This window comes from Amblyraja radiata, chromosome 19, assembly GCF_010909765.2.
Source record: "Amblyraja radiata isolate CabotCenter1 chromosome 19, sAmbRad1.1.pri, whole genome shotgun sequence".
NCBI classification, from domain to species: domain Eukaryota; kingdom Metazoa; phylum Chordata; class Chondrichthyes; order Rajiformes; family Rajidae; genus Amblyraja; species Amblyraja radiata.
In genome coordinates, this window is record NC_045974.1 from 41740635 (window position 1) to 41761074 (window position 20440).

General features: G+C 44.6%; 1 protein-coding gene across 2 annotated transcripts in view; it reads right to left on the reverse strand.

Moving 5' to 3' along the window:
• met (MET proto-oncogene, receptor tyrosine kinase) overlaps positions 1-20440 on the reverse strand; it is a 185057-nt gene that overhangs the window by 3761 nt on the left and 160856 nt on the right. For both annotated transcript variants that reach the window (XM_033038324.1, XM_033038323.1), the window contains 5 exons: positions 14845-15075; positions 12970-13050; positions 12628-12809; positions 10412-10521; positions 5614-5779 (listed from right to left, as the gene is read on the reverse strand). In XM_033038324.1, the coding sequence (XP_032894215.1) occupies positions 5614-5779; positions 10412-10521; positions 12628-12809; positions 12970-13050; positions 14845-15075 (770 nt within the window). The remainder of the gene's footprint in view (positions 1-5613; positions 5780-10411; positions 10522-12627; positions 12810-12969; positions 13051-14844; positions 15076-20440) is intronic.

Genomic DNA, 20440 nt, shown 5'->3' on the forward strand with positions numbered 1-20440 from the left:
GCAGATTTTTAAAACAATGCAAAGTTTGCAATACGAGTTCTTCATTATCGGGACTTCATTACTGAAGGAAATTTGAAACCAAGAAACTAAGATGACCAGAAACAGAGCTGTACATTTTGACAGTGCAGAGGCATGGGTGGAGAATGAGGGAGTGTGTAACAAATCCACAGGCAATCAAACGTACAGTCGCCAGTGACGGACCAAATAAACCCAGGCATGTTTCAGAGGCCAGAAATGAAGGACCACAAGGATACCCGCGGGTTAACAGCCAGAGGGCACAACGACAGAGAGGACGGAGTCCATAGATCAGGGGTCCCCAAACTTTTTCGTCCCATTTACCCCAGGCAACTTTAATAGCACATAACAATGTTATTTCACTAATTTATGAACAACTAATGATGAACAGATATGCCAGAACCAAACAGACAGTCAATGAGAAAAAATATGTACAAATCCAGAATCAACATTTACCCCCTGGGTTGGTGAACTTTTCCCCCGGGGGTTACTTTACCCCAGGTTGGTAACCCTTACCTTAGATGGACTTGAAAATAAGAATGGGAATTTGCAATCTGAGGCAAACCACCTAGATAGGCAACGTGGTACATACAGCCTTGTGGCTCAACTTGTCCATGTTGACCAAGATGCCCCAGGTCAAAAAAACCCAGGGGTGATGAGGGATTGTCAGTTTAAATTAAAATACCTAAACCAATGTGCACTGCCCACATTCGATCTATGGTAAGTCTGGGCTTGGCCCACTGCACAAGATTCAGACAATGTATAATCCACAACGTTTTGCACAAACCTCTGCCATTGTGAATAGTCCAGAGATAGTTGTAGAGCAGAACACTCAAATTCAAAGGGAGGTTTGACATCTTGAGAGGAATGGGAAGATTTGCAAAGCAGGTGAGTTGAAGAGATAACCGTGGTATTTTGGTCAGAGGGACATTGAGTGTCGGAGGTGAGATGCCATGTTACAGTTGTACAGTTATTCATTAAGCTGCATTTGGAGTATTGTGTGCAGTTCTGGTCGGCATGTGATTAAGTGGGAGAGGGTGCAGGAAAGATTCAAAGGGATGTTGCCTGGATTGCACGTGTACCGAGGTACAGTGAAATGCTTTGTAGTTGCACGCTATCCAATCAGCGGGAAAATGATACATTACAATCAAGATCCTCAACCATGATTACAACCAAACCACAGTGTACAGATACAAGATGAAACAAATAATGTTCAGTGCAGGTGGAGGCAGGTTCTCTGGATGCTTTCAAGAGAGAGCTAGATAAGGCTCTTAAAGATAGCGGAGTCAGGGGATCTGGGGAGATGGCAGGAACGGGGTACTGATTGGGGATGATCAGCTATGATCACATTGAATGGCGGTGCTGGCTCGAAGGGCCAAATGGTCTACTCCTGCACCTATTGTCTATTGTCTACTGAATTTTGTAGTCAGCAGGGCAGTACTCTGCATATCGCCAACTTGGACAATTTTACATTTTTATCAAGCTAATTAACCAAGCCAATTAACCTACAAACCTGTACGTCTTTGGAGTGTGGGAGGAAACCGAAGATCTCGGAGAAAACCCACGTAGATCACGGGAAGAACATACAAACTCCATACAGACAGCGCCCGTGGTCGGGATCGAACCCGGGTCTCTGGCGTTGCATTTTGGTGTAAGGCAGCAACTTTACCGCTGTGCCACCTTGAATGAGGTAGATGGTAGATCAGGACCACTCTCTAGTCGGTGAAAGGATGGTTCATTTGCCTGATAACAGCCGGGAAGAATCTGTCTCTGAATCCGGAGGTATGTTTTTAAACTTCTGTAGGATGAGATTATTTTCCCTCGTGCAAAGTAGGTTGAGGGGTGACTGTGTAGAGGTTTATAAAACCAAGAGAGGCAATTGGTTAGTTACAGTCCCTATTCCCAGAAAAGGAGAGTCTAAAACTAGAAGGCATACGTTTAAGGTGAGAAGGGAAAGATTTGAAAGGAATCTGGGGAACAAGTTATTCAAACAGATTGTAATGGCTATATGGAACGTACTGGCAGAGGAGGTGGTAGTGGAGTACACAATTACCATGCTTAATAGATGTTTGGACTAGTATCTGGATTGGAAAGATTGAGAGGAAGGACAAGGAACTGCAGATGCTGGAATCATGAGTAAAACACAAAGTGCTGGAGTAACTCCATGTGTCAAGCAGCATATCTGTATAGGCTATGATTCGGGTCGGGACCCTTCTTCAGAGTTTGAGGGATCTGGGCCTAATGCAGGCAAATAGGATTAGCATAGGTTAGCAAATACAATTTGGGTCCACTGGCCTGTTTCCATGCTGTACAACTCCATGATCTATCTGATGTCATAGGTCATGTTTAGGGGGCCACTCTGTGCCTGCAGTTTGCATGCATGGAAATGCTGACACTTTTAGCCCAGTCCTTTGTCTGGGCCATGAAAGCAGCTCCCACAAACACAGAACATTGGGGGTCCTTGGATGAAATGGATTAGAAAAAAAAATTAAATTGCAGAGGATAACAAAAAGCATAAGAAGCATGGAAGCAGGCCTTATGGCCTATGTCAACCAAGAGACCCATTGATGCCGTCTCATTTACCTGCGTTTGGCCCATTTCTCTCTCTACTTTTCCTATACATGCACAAGTCCAAATGCTCCCAGTGTCACCACAGGTGATCAAAAAGGCTTTTGGCTCATCAGTCAGAGCATTGAGTATAGAAGTTGGGAGGTCATGTCGCAGTTGTATAAGGCACTGGTGAGGTCGCGTTTAGAGTATAGTGTTCATTTCTGGGCACCATGTCATAGGAAAGATGTTGTCAAGCTGGAAAGGATGCAAAGAATATTTATGAAGATGTTGCCAGGGCTTGAACTACAGTATAGGGAGAGGTTGAACAGGCTAGGACTCTATTCCGTGAAACGTAGGAGGATGAGGGGTGATTTTATAGAGGTGGATAAAATCATGAGAGGAATAGATCAGGTAGTTTCTTGCCCAGGGTAGGAGACTCGAGAACCAGAAGACATAGGTTTAAGGTGAGGGGAGAAAGATTTAATAAGAACCTGAGGGGTAACCTTTTTCACACAAAGGGTGGTGGTGTATGGAATGAGCTACCGGAGGAGGTAGCTGAGGCAGGTACTATCGCAACGTTTTAGAAACATTTAGACAGATAGATGGATAGAACAGGTTTAGAGCGATATGGGCCAAACGCAGACTGGTGGGACTAGCGTTGATGGGACATGTTGGTCGATGTGGGCAAGTTGGGCCACAGAGGCTGTTTCCGTGCTGTGTGACTCTAAATACTCTCGACTCTCGAGAGGTCCTGCTTTTCAACTTTCTGCTCAATATCGTAAATTTGCAGGACTTCACATCTCCCGGAAAATGGCCAATGTAACACCTATATTTAAAAAACGAAGTAAACAGAAAGCGGGTAACTATAGATCGGTTAGTCTAACATCGGTGGTGGGTAAAATGTTAGAGACAATTATTAAAGAAACACTAACGGGGCACTTGGATAAACATGACTTCATCGGACAGAACCAGCATGGTTTTGTGAAGGGGAAGTCCTGTTTAACGAATCTGCTCGAATTCTTTGAGGAAGTAACAACCCGGGTGGATAAAGGGGAACCGGTGGATGTGGTATACTTGGACTTCCAAAAGGCTTTTGACAAGGTGCCACATAAGAGACTATTGCTAAAAATAAAAAATTATGGAATTGGGGGTAATATATTAGCATGGGTAGAGGATTGGCTAACAAATAGGAAGCAGAGAGTGGGGATAAATGGTTCATACTCGGGATGGCAACCGGTAACTAGCGGGGTTCCGCAAGGGTCGGTGCTGGGACCCCAGTTGTTCACAATTTATATAAATGATTTGGAGGAGGGAACCAAGTGTAATATATCAAAATTTGCGGACGATACAAAAATGGGAGGAAAAGTAGGGGATGAGGAGGATAGGAAGAGTCTGCAAAAGGATATAGATAAGCTAGGTGAGTGGGCAACAACTTGGCAGATGAAGTTTAATACTAATAAATGTGAAGTCATTCACTTTGGGAAAAAAAATGATAGGGCAAGTTATTTTCTAAATGAGGAGGAGCTGCGTTGTAATGCAACGCAAAGGGATCTAGGGGTATTAGTACATGAATCACTAAAAGTTAGTATGCAGGTGCAGCAAGCAATCAGGAAGGCCAATGGAGTTTTGGCCTTTATTGCTAGGGGGATTGAGTATAAAAACACGGAGGTCTTGCTGCAGCTGTACACAGTATTAGTGAGACCACATTTGGAATACTGTGTACAGTTCTGGGGTCCATACTTAAGAAAGGATGTACTAGCCCTGGAGGCAGTGCAGCGAAGGTTTACAAGATTAATTCCTGCAATGAGGGGATTGACATATGAGGAAAGGTTAAGTAGGCTGGAACTCTACTCTTTGGAGTTTAGAAGAATGAGAGGCGATCTCATTGAAACATATAAGATCGTGAGGGGCCTTGATCGGGTGGATGCACCGAGGATGTTCCCAATGATCGGGGAAACTAGAACTAGGGGACATAGTTGCAGAATAAGGGGGGGCTCTTTTAAAACGGAGATGAGGAAGAACTTCTTCACCCAGAGGGTGGTTAATTTATGGAATTCACTGCCCCAGGGAGCAGTGGAAGCAGAAACTTTAAATATATTTAAGACTAAAATAGATGGTTTTTTAGCTGCCAAGGGGATAAGGGGCTACGGGGAGAGGGCAGGGATATGGACCTAGGTATGGTTAGTATAGTAAGACCTGAGTGATCTCCTGGACAAGTGTCGATCGCCTGGATTGGGGTCGGAGAGGAATTTCCCGGATTTTTTTCCCGAATTGGACCTGGGTTTTTATCCGTTTTTTTGCCTCTCCCAGGAGATCACGAGGTTTTTGGGGTGGAGAGGGGTGATAGCGGTATAAAGGGGAGGGTAGTGTCTTGTGTTCTGTGTCTTGTGTCTACTGTTTGTGGGTAAGTGTGTCTGTTTAGTGTTCAGCCATGAGCGAATGGCGGTGCGGGCTCGACGGACCTGGTGGTCTACTCTCGCACCTACTTTCTATGTTTCTATGTTACCCTTGTCGTTAGTAAAACGACTTTTAGCTGCTCACTCGCCCCTTTCAGCATGTTCTGCACCTGCTAAGAGACATACTTGACCCTGGCACCATCGAGCCAACACATCATTAAAGAGGTTTCTGAAGCCTCTCCTAAGTTTGTAACTGACAACATGTATCCCCTGCCAAAAGTTGCACTCTACATAAGGACAACGGTCATTGCAAGACAATTTGATCTTCAGGATAGAAACGAAAAGAAAAAAAAGTCTAAATGCAAGAAACATTAGATTTATTATTTGATAATCCGATTAGAAAGCAAACCTTGTTCATATTTAACAGTATTTTGGTCTTAGACATTTTCAAAGTCAAAATCCCATCAATATTGTCATTGACCTACTCAACAATTGTGTCCCTCAGTCACACTGTGCATTAATAAAAGTGATGAATTTTGATGATTAGCCAGAAAAAAAGCTGATTTGAATGACTCTTCCATGCTGCATCCATTGAAAGAACATATTTACATTGCACTGGGTTTGAGATATGGGTGGTGAAATAATACATTACCACATCAGACTTGGTTGTAAATTTCTGGGTCTGCAGACTTTCCAGGGCCATCCACTTCACTGGCAATTTAGCACCACTTTTATTATTAATGCTGTAATATTCCTTCTCGTATATATCTCTTGCAAGCCCAAAATCAGCCACTTTTACAGTGTAGTTTTCATCCAACCTAGAGTAAAATATCATAGAAATGTATGATGAGTTCGTGGTTATATGTTTCAGTCTTGTTAATATACAGAATTATTTATTTGATTAATTCTTCGTAAATTCCCCAAAATAATTATTTCCCAGGTAGGTTTAGAACATTTAGAAGTTATTAATTTGTAGTCTGTGTTTAGTTTAGTTTACAGATCCAGTGCGGAAACAGGCCCTTTGGCCCACTGAGTCCGTGCAGACCAGCGATCTCCGTACACTTACACAATCCTGCACACACTAGGGACAATTTACATTTATATCAACCCATGCGTCTTTGGAGTGTTGGAGGAAACCAAAGATCTTGGAGAAAACCGACAGGGTCATGGGAGGTCATGCAAGTGCTGTTAGGCAGCAACACTACCACTAGGCCACTGTGCCACCCATGTTCAGTGACATGATCGCATGGGATCCAAGGAGAGATAGCTGAATGGATAGAAAATTGGCTTCATGGAAGGAAGCAGAGGTTGATGGTGGAAGGTTGCTTCTCGGACTGGAGGCCTGTGACTAGTGGTGTGCCTCAGGGTCTGGTGCTGGGCCCGTTACTGTTTGTCATCTACATCAATGATTTGGATGATAACCTACATAGCAAGATTAGCAAGTTTGCTGATGATACAAAAGTGGGTGGTTTTGCAGATAGTGAAGATGGATGTGAATAATTGCAGCGGGATCTTGATCGATTGGCCAGGTGGGCTGAGGAATGGTTGATGGGATGTAATATAGAGAAGTGTGAGATGTTGCATTTTGGGAAGTCTAACATGGGCAGACCTACACAGTGAATGGCAGGGCTCTGGGGAGTGTTGTAGAGCAGAGGGATCTAGGAGTACAGGTGCATGGTTCCTTGAAGGTCGAGTCGCAGGTAGATAAGGTGGTTAAAAAGGCTTTTGGCGCATTGACCTCAATCAATCAGAGTATTGAGTAAAGAAGTTTGGAGGTCAAGTTGCAGTTGTTTAAGACGTTGGTGAGACCGCATTTAAAATATTGCGTTGAGTTCTGGCAACTATGTTAGAGGAAAGATGTTATCAAATTGGAAAGGGTACAGAGAAGATTTACGAGGATGTTGCCAGGACTAGAGGGTCTAAACTATAGGGAGAGGTTGATTAGGCTGGGTCTCTATTCCTTGGAGCACAGGTGGATGAGGGTTGATATTATAGAGGTGTATAAAACCATGAGAGGAATAGACCAGGTAGATACACAGAGTCTCTTTCCCGGAGTAGGGGAATTGAGAAACAAAGGACATAGGTTCAAGGTGAAGGGGAAAAGATTTAATAGGAATCTGGGGGGTAACTTTTTCACACAAAGGTTGGTTGGTGTTTGGAACAAGCTGCCAGAGGAAGTAGTTGAGGCAGGGACTATCCCAACGTTTAAGAAACAGTTAGACAGGCACATGGATAGGACAGGTTTGGAGGGATATGGACCAAATGTGGGCAGGTGGGAGGTGTAGCTGGGACATGTTGGCCGGGGTGTGGGCAAGTTATCCATTAGTGATGTTTTACCAGAGGAAAAGTTACAATTCCAAACCGTTTCAATATTTAGTGGAGTATTTGTGGAACACTCTGCAAAACTATGGCACAGTAAGGAGGAATATTTAAAGGAAGTCCAGCATATTGAAAAAAATGACCCGAGATATGAATCAACAAAGACAACTAGGCAAGCAGGTGGATAATACTGAAGAAATAAAAGCTAGCATTTCATCGCGGGAGAAATTGGGATGCACATTTGCGGGTTATTTATGGATTATTTAATTATTACCAACATCGAGTGTGTTGGAAGGAACTGCAGATGCCGGTTTAAACCAACGATAGACACAAAATGCTGAAGTAAACTCAGCGGGACAGGCAGCATCTCTGGAGAGAAGGAAAGGGTGACATTTCGGGTCGAGACCCTTCTTCAGACTTAAATGACCATTTGATTATTGTAATGATGCAGGCCATGTTTCAGTCAACTAATTTATATGCAACATGCAAAGTGCTAGCCAGATGTTGACTTCTGTAGTAGCCAATTAGCTTAACTCAGTATGTTACATCTATAACCAGTGATCTTTACATTTTATCTGCCTGTAATTCTGTGGGTGTGGTTTATACGGAGTCTGAGGCGTGGTTGCAGTTAGGATTCTGGCGCAGACTCCCAAGGTTTTTATTTTAGTTCGAAGAAGATCGAGGAATAGACATAGTTTTTGGCCACGCACGAGCATGACCACGAGCATGATTGAAATGTATTTATGCAAGAAGAAGTTTGTATGATTATCTTGCTGATTGTACCACTACAATAAATAAACTATTAATCAAGAGACTGTTTTAGGAAGAGTTATCTTTCTACGGCATTGAATGTCTCATGGAGGGCTCGTGGGTGCGTGTAGATTACATTCTGATCCACGGTCAGCAATTAAAGTGACTATCGAGGACTAAATCCTTGAGACGGTGAAAAACTGAACTGAACTTTATTTATAGAGCACTTTAAAAACAACCACTGTTGCAACAAAGTGCTGTACATGACTAATCATAAACATAAAACAAAACAATAAAAACATTAAAAGACAGTAAAAACAATAAAAAAACAATAGAAACACTAAAACAGGAGCAAAGTCTCATGCAGGGGCGAAAGCCAAGGAATAGAAAAGGATTTTAAGACTAGTTTTGAAGATGGACAGTGAAGGTGCCTGTCTAATGTTCAAAGGTAGAGTGTTCCATAATGTGGGAGCAGCAACAGAGAAGGCTCTATCCCCTCTGAGCTTCCGCTTAGACCTCGGTACCTCCAGGAGCAGCTGACCTGAGGCACCGAGCAGGAGCGTAGGGATGAAGCAGCTCAGAGAGGTAAGGCGGGGCGAGACCATTTAAAGATTTAAAAACAAATAAAAGAATCTTAAAATGAACTCTAAAGTACACCGGCAGCCAGTGGAGGGAGGCCAGAATTGGCGTTATGTGCTCCCTCTTACGTGTTCCAGTTAAAAGGCGAGCAGCAGCATTCTGAACCAACTGGAGACGTGCAAGGGAAGATTGGCTAACTCCAAAATAAAGTGCGTTACAGTAATCCAGCCGAGACGTAATGAAAGCATGGATTACTGTTTCAAAATGCTGCCGCTCAAGAATGGGCTTCACCTTTGCCAGCTGCCTTAAATGAAAGAAGCTGGACTTAACTACCACTCCTATTTGACGATCTAATTTAAAATCACTGTCCATCTTAAAACCCAAGTTTAAAACTGTTGGCTTCACATACAGTGCCAAGGGACCCAAGTCAACAGGGGGAGGTTCACGGGAGCCATTGGGACCAAACACTATCACTTCTGTTTTCTTTTCATTAAAATTTAAAAAGTTTAGGGCCATCCAGGATTTAATGTCATCAAGACATAACAGAAGTGGTTTGACTGAGAAAGCATCTTTCTTCTTCAGCGGCACATATATCTGACTATCATCAGCATAACAATGAAAAGAGATGCCATGCTTTCTAAGAATGGAACCCAGAGGAAGTAAGTACAGTGAGAAAAGCAGGGCCCCTAAGATTGAGCCCTGTGGAACCCCATATGACAGAGGAGCGGAGGAGGATTCAGAACCAGCAAGGCTTACACACATAGTTCTGTCTGCCAGATAAGATCTGAACCATTCCAGGGCACTACCACAAATGCCCACTAGGTGCTGTAACCGAGATACTAAAATATCATGATCCACTGTATCAAAGGCAGCAGATAGGTCCAGCAGGACAAGAATCACATAATCACCAGAATCATTAGCTAGGAGAATGTCATTAAAGACCCTTAGCAATGCTGACTCTGTGCTATGCATAGTTTTAAACCCAGACTGGAAAACCTCCCGAATATTATGCTCGTCCAGGAAAAGTTTTAACTGAGCATAAACAACTTTCTCCAAGATTTTAGAGATAAAAGGCCACTTGGAGATGGGCCTAAAATTGGCCAATACAGTTTGATCCAGGCCAGGTTTCTTAAGCAGGGTTTGCACTACTGCATGTTTAAAACTTACGGGGACAACTCCAGAACACAGACTGCTGTTAATAATGGCAAGAACCGACTGCCCTATACTGGGGAAAACCTCTTTAAAAAGATGAGGAGGTACAGCATCACAAGGGGAACCTGATGGCTTAATATGGCTAACCACATCCTCTAAAAGCGACAATGTCACAGGCACAAACTTATCAAATACCACCAAGCATGGGACAGAATCAGAGGGGTCAGAGGCAGGAGCTGAAATGAGAGCCCTTATGGTAACAACCTTATCAATGAAAAAGTGCAGGAAGTCATTGCACATTTCAGAGGATGCTTCCAAACAGACAGGCTGTGGGGCATTAAGAACAGAGTCAATGGTTTTAAATAACACACGTGGGTTGTGACGATTAGACACAATAATGTTTGACAGGTATTCTCTTGACACTAAAACCTGTCACTACAACTTCTGGTACTTACAAAGGTACACAAAAATGCTGGAGAAACTCAGCGGGTGCAGCAGCATCTATGGAGCGAAGGAAATAGGCAACGTTTCGGGCCAAAACCCTTGGGTTGCCTATTTCCTTCGCTGCACCCGCTGAGTTTCTCCAGCATTTTTGTGTACCTTCGATTTTCCAGCATCTGCAGTTCCTTCTTAAACATTCTGTTACTTACATGCAGTTTCTTGCCGCAAGATCTCGATGAACAAACTTTTTGCTTGCAAGATATTCCATTCCTTTTCCAACATGAAGTCCAAAACGAATAAGATCCTTTACTGTTGGATTCTGTAACAAATTTCGAAGGCTTTCAAAACGCTATTTCTGCAGTTATTCATTCCAGGTCTAAGACATAAATGCGGTGGCCTACAATGGTGAATATCGTTACAATTTAATGGTTTTAAGATGTCGTTTGGACAACTTTATTGTTCTCTCAAGTTAAGATCAGATTCTCTCTGTTGATTCCATCTGTTATCAGAGTATAATCTTAAATTCAAGTTACATTTATTGGAGCAGTGCTTCGCGGAGTTTCTAACCGCGAGCGAATAGCAAGGTCTCCTCCATTGTCAGAGTGAGGCTAAACACCAAATTGGAGGAACAGCATCTCATATTTCGCTTGGGCAGCTTACAGCCCAGTGGTATGAATATTGATTTCTCTCACTTCAGGTAGCCCCGGCATTCCCTCTCTCTCCCTCTCTATCCCTCCCCAACCCAAGTCACACCAGCTTCTCATTTTCACCCTGTAAACAGCTAACAATGGCCTGTTTCGTTTATCATCGTTACTTCTTTGCATATCTTTCATTCAATGAATGAAATCTATAATTATCATCTATAATCTCTCGTTTCCCTTATCCCTAACCAGTCTGAAGGGTCTCGACCCGAAACGTCACCCATTCCTTCAATCCAGAGATGAAGACTGTCCCGCTAAGTTACTCCAGCTTTTTGTGTCAATCTTCGGTTTAAACCAGCATCTGCAGTTCCTTTTTACACACTACGTTCAACATAATTTGCAGAACCGAGTGTAACATGGGAGCAACTTCTGTCTACATAACCTCAGAGGTAATCTAAGAGGAGGAATTGGTTGATAGACAATAGACAACAGGTGCAGGAGTAGGCCATTCGGCCCTTCGAGCCAGCACCGCCATTCAATGTGATCATGGCTGATCATCCCCAATCAGTACCCCGTTCCTGCCCTCTCCCCATATGTCCTGACTCCGCTATCTTTAAGAGCCCTATCTAGCTCTCTCTTGAAAGTATCCAGAGAACCGGCCTCCACCGCCCTCTGAGGCAGAGAATTCCACTCACAACTCTGTGTGAAAAAGTGTTTCCTCATCTCCGTTCTAAATGGCTTACCCCTTATTCTTAAATTGTGGCCCCTGGTTCTGAACTCCCCCAACACCGGGAACACGTTTCCTGCCTCTAGAGTGTCCAAACCCTTAATAATCCTATATGTTTCAATTAGATATCCTCTCATCCTTCTAAACTCCAGAGTATACAAGCCCAGCCACTCCATTCTCTCAGCATATGACAGTACCGCCATCCCGGGAATTACCCTTGTAAACCTACGCTGCACTCCCTCAATAGCAAGAATGTCCTTCCTCAAATTAGGGGACCAAAACTGCACACAATACTCCAAGTGTGGTCCCACTAGGGCCCTTTACAACTGCAGAGGACTTCTTTGCTCCTATACTTGACTCCTCTTGTTATAAGGTTCTTGTGACAATAAGGTATTACCTTTAAATACACATTTTTCCCTTATTCCAATGACTATGAATGACGTGATTTATCCAGCAAAGTAGGGCAGCTGGTGGAACTGCTACCTCACAGCACCAGGGACCAGGGTCCAATCCTGATCTCGGGTGCTGTCTGTGTGGAGTTTGCACGGTCTCCATGTGACCGCTTAGATTTCCTTTGGGTGCTCCTGCTCTCTTCCAGGTGGGTTTAAAGGTTAATTGGCCTCTTCAAAATTGTCCTTATTGTGTAGGGAGTGGATGCATAAAGGGCCTGTCCCACTTGGCGGTCTTTTTTGGCGACTGCCGGCATCATTGACTGACGTATCAGGGTTGCAGAAAGATTTTGAACATTTCAAAATCCAGTGGCGACAAAAAAAAAGTTGCGACACTGGCCTCGTCTGTTTCGGTGACCTGATACGTCAGTGAATGATGCCGACAGTCACCGGGACAGCCCTTATGTAGGATAACATAGAACTAGTGGGAACGGGTGATCAATGGTCGGTGTGGACTCAGTGGGTCGAAGGGCCTGTTTCCCTGCTGTATCTCTAAACTAAACATAACACATGTCTATACAAAAACAATTCGTATCTGAAATTAAACTCATTTTGAGTAGCTTGTCTAAGCATTCCCCAAAAATATTGCATGGTTATGAGTTACTTACATGACTTTCTTCTCTGATGAAGTTCCGTAGGTCACCGTGTTTCATGTAAGGCAACACTACTAGTGGGGATCCTTGGTTAGGAAGGCCGATTCCAAGCAGAGAGAGGACATTAACATGTTTGAAATCTTTCATTATCAATCCTTCCTTCAGAAATTGGGTTACCTGTTCTATGCAGGTGATTCCTGTGTAAACAGATAGGGTGTATTAACATTACAGGTAGAATACTATGCTTCTTACATTGAATAGCTTACTCGAGATTATAGACATTGTAAACAGCATCTTGGAATGTTTCTTTGGAAGTAATTTTAAAATCATGCTATTATGAATGTCTTTTTTACTTACTGTTGAGGCACTTCACAGCACAATGTACATGTTTCCCGTCTTGGGCAATGAGTGTTCCATGGCACACACAGCCAAAGTGACCTATTACATTTTGAGCAAAAGGAATATAAAATAAAGCTTTAAAAAAAGAAATAGTAATTTTTTAAGCATCATTTACTGTAAAAATGCATCGGACAAAGCTCAATCTGAAGAACCCCAGCTAGGTATAACAACTCATTTCAGTGGAGGTTACACCTGAAAGAGCATATTGGCCTGGGGAACTCAGTAACTATCTCGGGAATCTATGGCAGCCTTTGCTTTTCCAACTAGAGCAGTAGAAACATTGTGTCCGATACTGTCCTGAAGCCGGCTGCCATTGCCAATGCATTATGTCAATTTACAGTCAAAAAGCACTGGTGCCTCTCACATCCTTCATCTGGTTCTTATACTGGTTGCCATAGGAGAATATCATTGATTTCTGGCAGAATTCAGTCCCTGTGAATAATAAGCAGGTGACAAAGTGCTTCTTTGGTGAGTCCACATCAGAAGATTTAAAATTGTTCAGCCAGAGCCGAACACACTTCTCGGCATCTGCATACAATGGTGTCTGTCTTGTGCTTCTTGTGCGTGGTGGTGGAAATATTGGTAGAATCAGGGAAACAGAGTGAATGCTCTTTCCTTGACCCCCCCAAGGTTGAGAGGACAGGGTTCACCTGCATATCCGACTTCAGGATTGGGTTCAGGAACTTGCAGACCACAGGCTGGTCCACACTGTGCTGCTGCTACTTTTGAATCTCTACAAGAAATTGAGTGTCATAGACGTTTCTTCCCTTCGGAGAAATGATATGTTATTTTGTACAGTTTGACCAGACCAGGCATGGCTTTGAGGGTTCCTTCCCTGAGCTGCCAGGTTTGATTCGGACTACCACCGTCGAGGTGGGGCAGGGGAGCTGGGAGGTGTCTTTACAATTATAGGTTGCCAGCCCCAACCATTCAAGGGACCCTTTTCCTAAACTTTGTGGCAACGGATTCATTCTTTCCCGTGACATGATGTAAATGTTTTGATAATTCTGTTTCCAAACCTTGGAAACCTTGGAAACACATACAGGCCCAGGCTAAGCAGACAGACAGACAGAGGGCAGCACGGTGGTGCCGCGGTAGAGTTCCGGAGACCCAGGTTTGATCCTGACTATGGGTGCTGTGCGCACATAGTTTGTATGTTCTCTCCGTGACCAGCGTGGGTTTCCTCCAGGAGCTCTGGTTTCCTCCCACACTCTAAAGATGTACAGGTTTGTAAGTTAATAGGCTTGGTATCATTGTAAGTTGTCCCTAGTGTGTGTAGTGGGATAGTGTATACTATACTTGCACGATATAGGACAGTATGTGAGCCAGGATCACTGGTCTGTGTGGACTTGGTGGGACATAGGGACTGTATCTGCGCTGTATCTCTAAACTAAACTAAAGAAATAGCCTCCTTGACTTGTCTTTGCCAGTCAGATCATGGCTGATCAGATCGCGGCCTCTACACTACTTTCCTGCCTGTTTCCTGCAACCTTTGTGCCTCTAGATTTGCCTATGATTGGCTTTGTCAACAATTATGAACAGAATTTCAGTCTTAATGCTTGGTCCTCTGTCCATTCTTCAAGTATTGATTTCCAGTGGTAAAGCAAGGACAACAATCCTGTAGTTTGGGGCCATGCTAATGTGCAACGTTTGATTGCCAGTCAATGCTGCATTACTAACTCTTGACCAGAATGCTATTAACACATTGATACAACACAGTAGCTATTGCCACCTGCTAAAAGGAATTAGACAAATCTAAAGATATCTTAAATTATTCGATGATGAGTTGCTTCTTCAGTATGATATGACATCAGGAACGATTTTAAAACTTGCCTCTTCCTATCACCTCTGCAGTGTGCATTGTCAGGGCGTCTGCACTTATAAGCATGTGCTGCACCTCTTTCAGTAGTTCAGAGTCCAGGCTGCTGACGTTTATGTTCACGTCACTTTGCAACAACGGCGTGGTTGAATCCAGGTCCCCACTTGACAAAATGCAAGTCAGATCCGAGTGGGAAAACTGGGCCTGTCTGTAAGATGCTCCTTGTGTTAAGTTCTGGAACGGATCTGTTAACGATAAGAAACAAACTTATTTTCACCTGAACATAGTACAGCACAGCAGTAGGCCCTTTGGCCCACAATGTCGGTCCTGGTCATACTGCCAAATTCCTGCTTTAATTTTACCACAGGTGCATTGTTAGGCAATTTCCCTTCACAGATGCTGCTATTTTCTATTTTCTATTTCATAGCTACTTACTAAATAAATGGCTGCCTGATAATGTTTGCTATCTTGGCTTCAGAAATAGTAGAGAGCTTCAGATTCCTTGGCATTAATATTACCAACAATTTGTTGTGGACCGGCTACATTGAAGCAAGAAGGCATAACAACGCCTTTACTTCCCAGGAAGACTGAGGAAATTTGGCATGCCTCCAATGACTCTCACGAGCTTCCACAGATGCACAATAGAAAACATACAGTTGGCTTGCATCATCGGTCGGTTTGGGAATAGCTCTGCCCTAGATCGCACACAATTGCAGAGAGTTATGGATGTAGCCCAGTCCATCCCACAGAACAGAATCCCTACAATTGCCTCCATCTAGGGCTGTCACAGTGGCGCAGCAGTAGAGTTGCTGTCTTACAGCGAATGCAGCGCCGGAGGCCGGGGTTCGATCCCGACTATGGGCGCTGTCTGTATGGAGTTTGTACGTCCTCCCCGTGACATGCTTGGGTTTTTTTCCCCGAGATCTTCAGTTTCCTCCCACACTCCAAAGACGTACAGGTTTGTAGATTAATTGGCTTAGTAAATGTAAAAATTGTCCCTAGTGTGCGTGTAGGATAATGTTATGTGCAGGGATCGCTGGTCGGCGCGGACCCAGTGGGCCGAAAGGCCTGTTTCTGCATTGTATCTCTAAACTAAAACTAAACTAATCTACACTTCACACATCCTTGGAAAAGCAGCCAACATAATCAAAGACTTGTCACACCCGATCATTCCTTCTTCTCCCTGCTCCCATTGGACTCCTCGCTCCCATATGGGAAGATGGTTGGAAAGAAGGCAAGTGATAATAGCAGAAGGTCTGGGATAGATGAGCTGCAAACTGTGAAGCCAGAGGAAGGAATGTAGGAGGGGGTTAGAAATAGGTGGGATTCCAGGTTGGACAGTGGAAAGGGGGGTGGGGGAAGGGGAATTACATTGGGTTGTACGCGATCCAAGCGTAATATAAGGTGCCGTTCCTCCAGTTTGCATGTGGCCTCTCTCTTGCAATTGAGGAGGCCCAGGACAAAAAGGTCAGTGTGGGAATGGGAAGGGGAGTTAAAATGGCTAGCAAGCGAGAGATGCAGTAGACCTTGGTGGACTGAGATTGTGTACAGTGAAAAGGTCACCAAGTCTACACTGGGTTTTGCCAATGTGCAGGAAACTGGCTGCAGTAGATGAGGTAAGAGGAGGTACACTTGACTTGTCTCACCTGCAAGGATGGTAGGGTCCCCAGGATGGATATGAGGAAGGAGGACATGTGTTACATCTCCTGCAGTTGCAGGGAGAAGTACCTGGGGAGGAGGTGGTTTTAGTGGGAAGAGACAAGTGAACCAAGGAGGTGCGGAGGGAACGGTCCCTACTGAAGACGGAAAAAGGTGGAGATGGGATGATGTGACTGGTGAGGGAGATGTCATGGACGATAGATCAGAGGATGTTGGAGGTGGAGGCTGCTGGGATGAAAGGAACAGGAGGACTCTAAGTTCTGTCTGTGGGGAGGGGGAGTGAGAGCAGAACCACAGGACACAGCAGAGATGTGGATGAGGGGTCCATCTATGACAGCGGGGGGGGGGGGGGGGGGGGGAAACCATGTTTACTAAAGAAGGAGGACATCTCGGATGACCTAGAATGGAAAGCCTCATCTTGGGAGCAGATATAGCAGAGACAGAGGAATTGAGAGCAGTGATTAGTGTCCTTGCAAGAGGCAAGGTGGGAGGAAGTGTACTCCAGATAACTGTGAGGGTTAGTTTTACCTGACCATTCTTCACCCAACTGCAGAAGGAATCAATGCTACATAAATACTGGGTAGCATTGTCTACTTTCAATAGACAATACGTGCAGGAGTAGGACATTCGGCCCTTTGATCCAGCACCGTCATTCACTGTGATCATGTCTGATCATCCACAATCAGTACCCCGTTCCTGCCTTCTCCCCATATCCCTTGACTCCGCTATCTTTAAGAGCTCTATCTAACTCTCTCTTGAAAGCATCCAGTGAATTAGCCTCCACTGCCTTCTGAGGCAGAGAATTCCACAGACTCACAACTCTCTGGGTGAAAAAGTTTTTCTTCATCTCCATTCTAAATGGCCTACCCCTTATTCTTAAACTGTGGCCCCCGGTTCTGGACTCACCGAACATCGGGAACATGTTTCCTGCCTCTGGCGTGTCCAATCCCTTAATAATCCTATAAGTTTCAATAAGATCCCCTCTCATCCCTCTAAATTCCAGTATATACAAGTCCAGTCGCTCCATTCTTTCAACATATGACAGTCCCGCCATCCCGGGAATTAACCTTGTGAACCTACGCTGCACTCCCTCAATAGCGAGAATGTCCTTCCTCAAATTTGGAGACCAAAACTGCACACAATACTCCAGGTGTGGTCTCACCAGGGCCCTGTACAACTGCAGAAGGATCTCTTTGCTCCTATACTTAACTCCTCTTGATATGAAGGCCAACATGCTATTAGTTTTCTTCACTGCCTGCTGTACGTGCATGCTTACTTTGACTGATGAACAAGGACCCCCAGATCCCGTTTTACTTCCCCTTTTCCTACCTTGACACCATTCAGATAATAATTGGCCTTCCTGTTCTTGCCATCAAAGTGGATAACCTCATATTAATTACCATCCATCATCTTTCCAATAATTACAGATGGTGGAACAAATTTCCTGGGTTCAGATGTTTTGAAGATATAGTTTTGTAAATATTTTTCTCATCGTTAGGCTTTGTAAAGAGCAATACAAATACTTATTAATTACTCTCAGTATTTATTTCTTCACATATGGCTCTGCCCAGCTGAAAACATCTTTTTGTTTTAGATCCCCCCAAAAAATATGTCTTTTATTATGTAACTCAAGGGGCATTTAAACCAATGGGAATTTAAACAGCAGGACATTGTTCAACAGGAACCTGTATAGGATGAGTGCAAGGAGAAGGGATGAAGTGTGAATGGGACATATCATTGGGCGTAGGGCAGAGAGATTTTTGATGACCTGTACTGCAAGACAAGTAGAATGACAGCTGCACTCAACTGGCTCCATTCCTACCTTTCCAACAGATCCCACTTCATCTCTCTCCACAACCACACCTCTGCTACAGCCACAGTCACTCAAGGCGTTCCCCAAGGCTCCGTACTCAGCCCCCTCCTCTTCATCATCTACATCCTCCCCCTTAGTCAGATACTCCGCCACTTCAACCTGGACTTCCACTGTTACGCCGATGACACCCAGATCTACCTCGGCACCAAATCCTCCCACAATCCCCCCCTCTCCCATATCAACTCCTGTTTGTCAGCTATAAAAACCTGGATGCAACATAACTTCCTCAAACTCAACAGCGATAAGACAGAATTCCTCCTCATAGGCTCCAAAGCCACACTCAGCAAAATCAATAACCCCACTCTCACCATCGACGGCACCACTGTCTCCCCATCTCCCCAGGCCCGCAACCTTGGCGTGATCTTTGATTCCACCCTCTCCCTTGAGCCTCACATCCGCCATGTCATTAAAACCTCCTTCTTTCATCTCCGCAACATCGCCAAACTCAGACCCTCTCTCACACCTCCCGCTGCTGAAAGACTCATCCATGCCTTCATCTCCTCCCGACTGGACTATTGCAACTCATTTCTCCTTGGCATCAGCTCCACCTACATCAACCGACTCCAACTGGTCCAGAACGCAGCCGCCCGACTCATCACCCACACCAAATCCTGGCATCACATCACTCCAGTCCTCAAACAACTTCACTGGCTTCCCATCTCCCACCGGATCACCTACAAAATCCTGATCCTCACCTACAAAGCCCTCCACCATCTGGCCCCCCCATATCTCACTGACCTCCTCTCACCCTACCAACCCTCACGGTCCCTCAGAACCACATCAGCCGGTCTCCTCTCCATCCACAAGTCCAACCTCCGCAGTTTTGGGGACAGAGCCTTCTCCAGGGCAGCTCCCAGGCTCTGGAACTCCCTCCCCCAACTGATCCGCAATTCCGTGTCCCTCACCATCTTCCAGTCCCGCCTCAAGACCCATCTCTTCACCTCTGCCTATCCTTAGCCCCACGTCCCCCTCCCTTTTCATCTGTGCATTAATTGCCTCATACTGTGTTTTGAATTGAATTCTGTCTTTACTTTGTGTACTAGTCATGTCTCTACTATTTATTTCATTCCCCTTACATGTTTTTCCTCTACCTGCTAAATTTTTGTAAGGTGTCCTTGAGACTCTTGAAAGGCGCCCATAAATAAAATTTATTATTATTATTATTAGAATGAGTGAAGAGACACAGCGGGTGCGGCAGCATCTATGGAGCGAAGGAAATAGGCAACGTTTCGGCCCGAAACGTTGCCTATTTCCTTCGCTCCATAGATGCTGCCTCACCCGCTGAGTTTCTCCAGCATTTACCTTCCAGTCTAACTTCAATTTTCCAGCATCTGCAGTTCCTTCTTAAACAGAATGAGTGAAGAGGATTGGACTAATTAAGAATGGAAGATGCAAAGGTGGGGGTTATTGTTTCAGCAGCAGATGAGACGAGATCCCAATAGATTTGGCGGATGCTGTAGAGGTGGAAATAGGCAGATATAAGAAGGGGTGCTTGCATGAGCTGTCTGAAGCTTTGTGTCAAACACACACACACTGTAGCCGCAATGTGCAGGAAGGAACTGCAGATGCTGGTTTACACTGAAGATAGACACAAAATGCTGGAGTTACTCAGGCAGCATCTCTGGAGAGAAGGAAAGGGTGATGTTTCAGGTTGAGACTCTTCTTCAGAGGGAGACAGAGATTAAAGGGCCTGTCCCACTTTGCCATCATTTGTTCCTTATTTACGCGTCATATGTAAAATAGGTCGATGCATTGTGACACGTAGGGTGCGTGTGGGTGACGCACGCATTGCGCACGGTGAGGCGTGGAATCGCATGCATAATCCCGCGACGCCTGCGTGACGTATCGCGTTCTCACGCTGACGCATTGGCTGCCTGTCCTGCTGAGCTACCCTGGCCTTATTGTGTCTATCTTCGGTTTAAACCAGCATCTGCAGTTCCATCCTACACAAAGTAGTTGCTAGTATCTCCATATGTGTAAACCTGCTGAGGGAAGGGTGGGATTGGACACGTGATGCAGCTATTGGTAAAATGCAGAATGGCCACTTGGGTCAAACACCGGAGAACAACTTAAAGCAG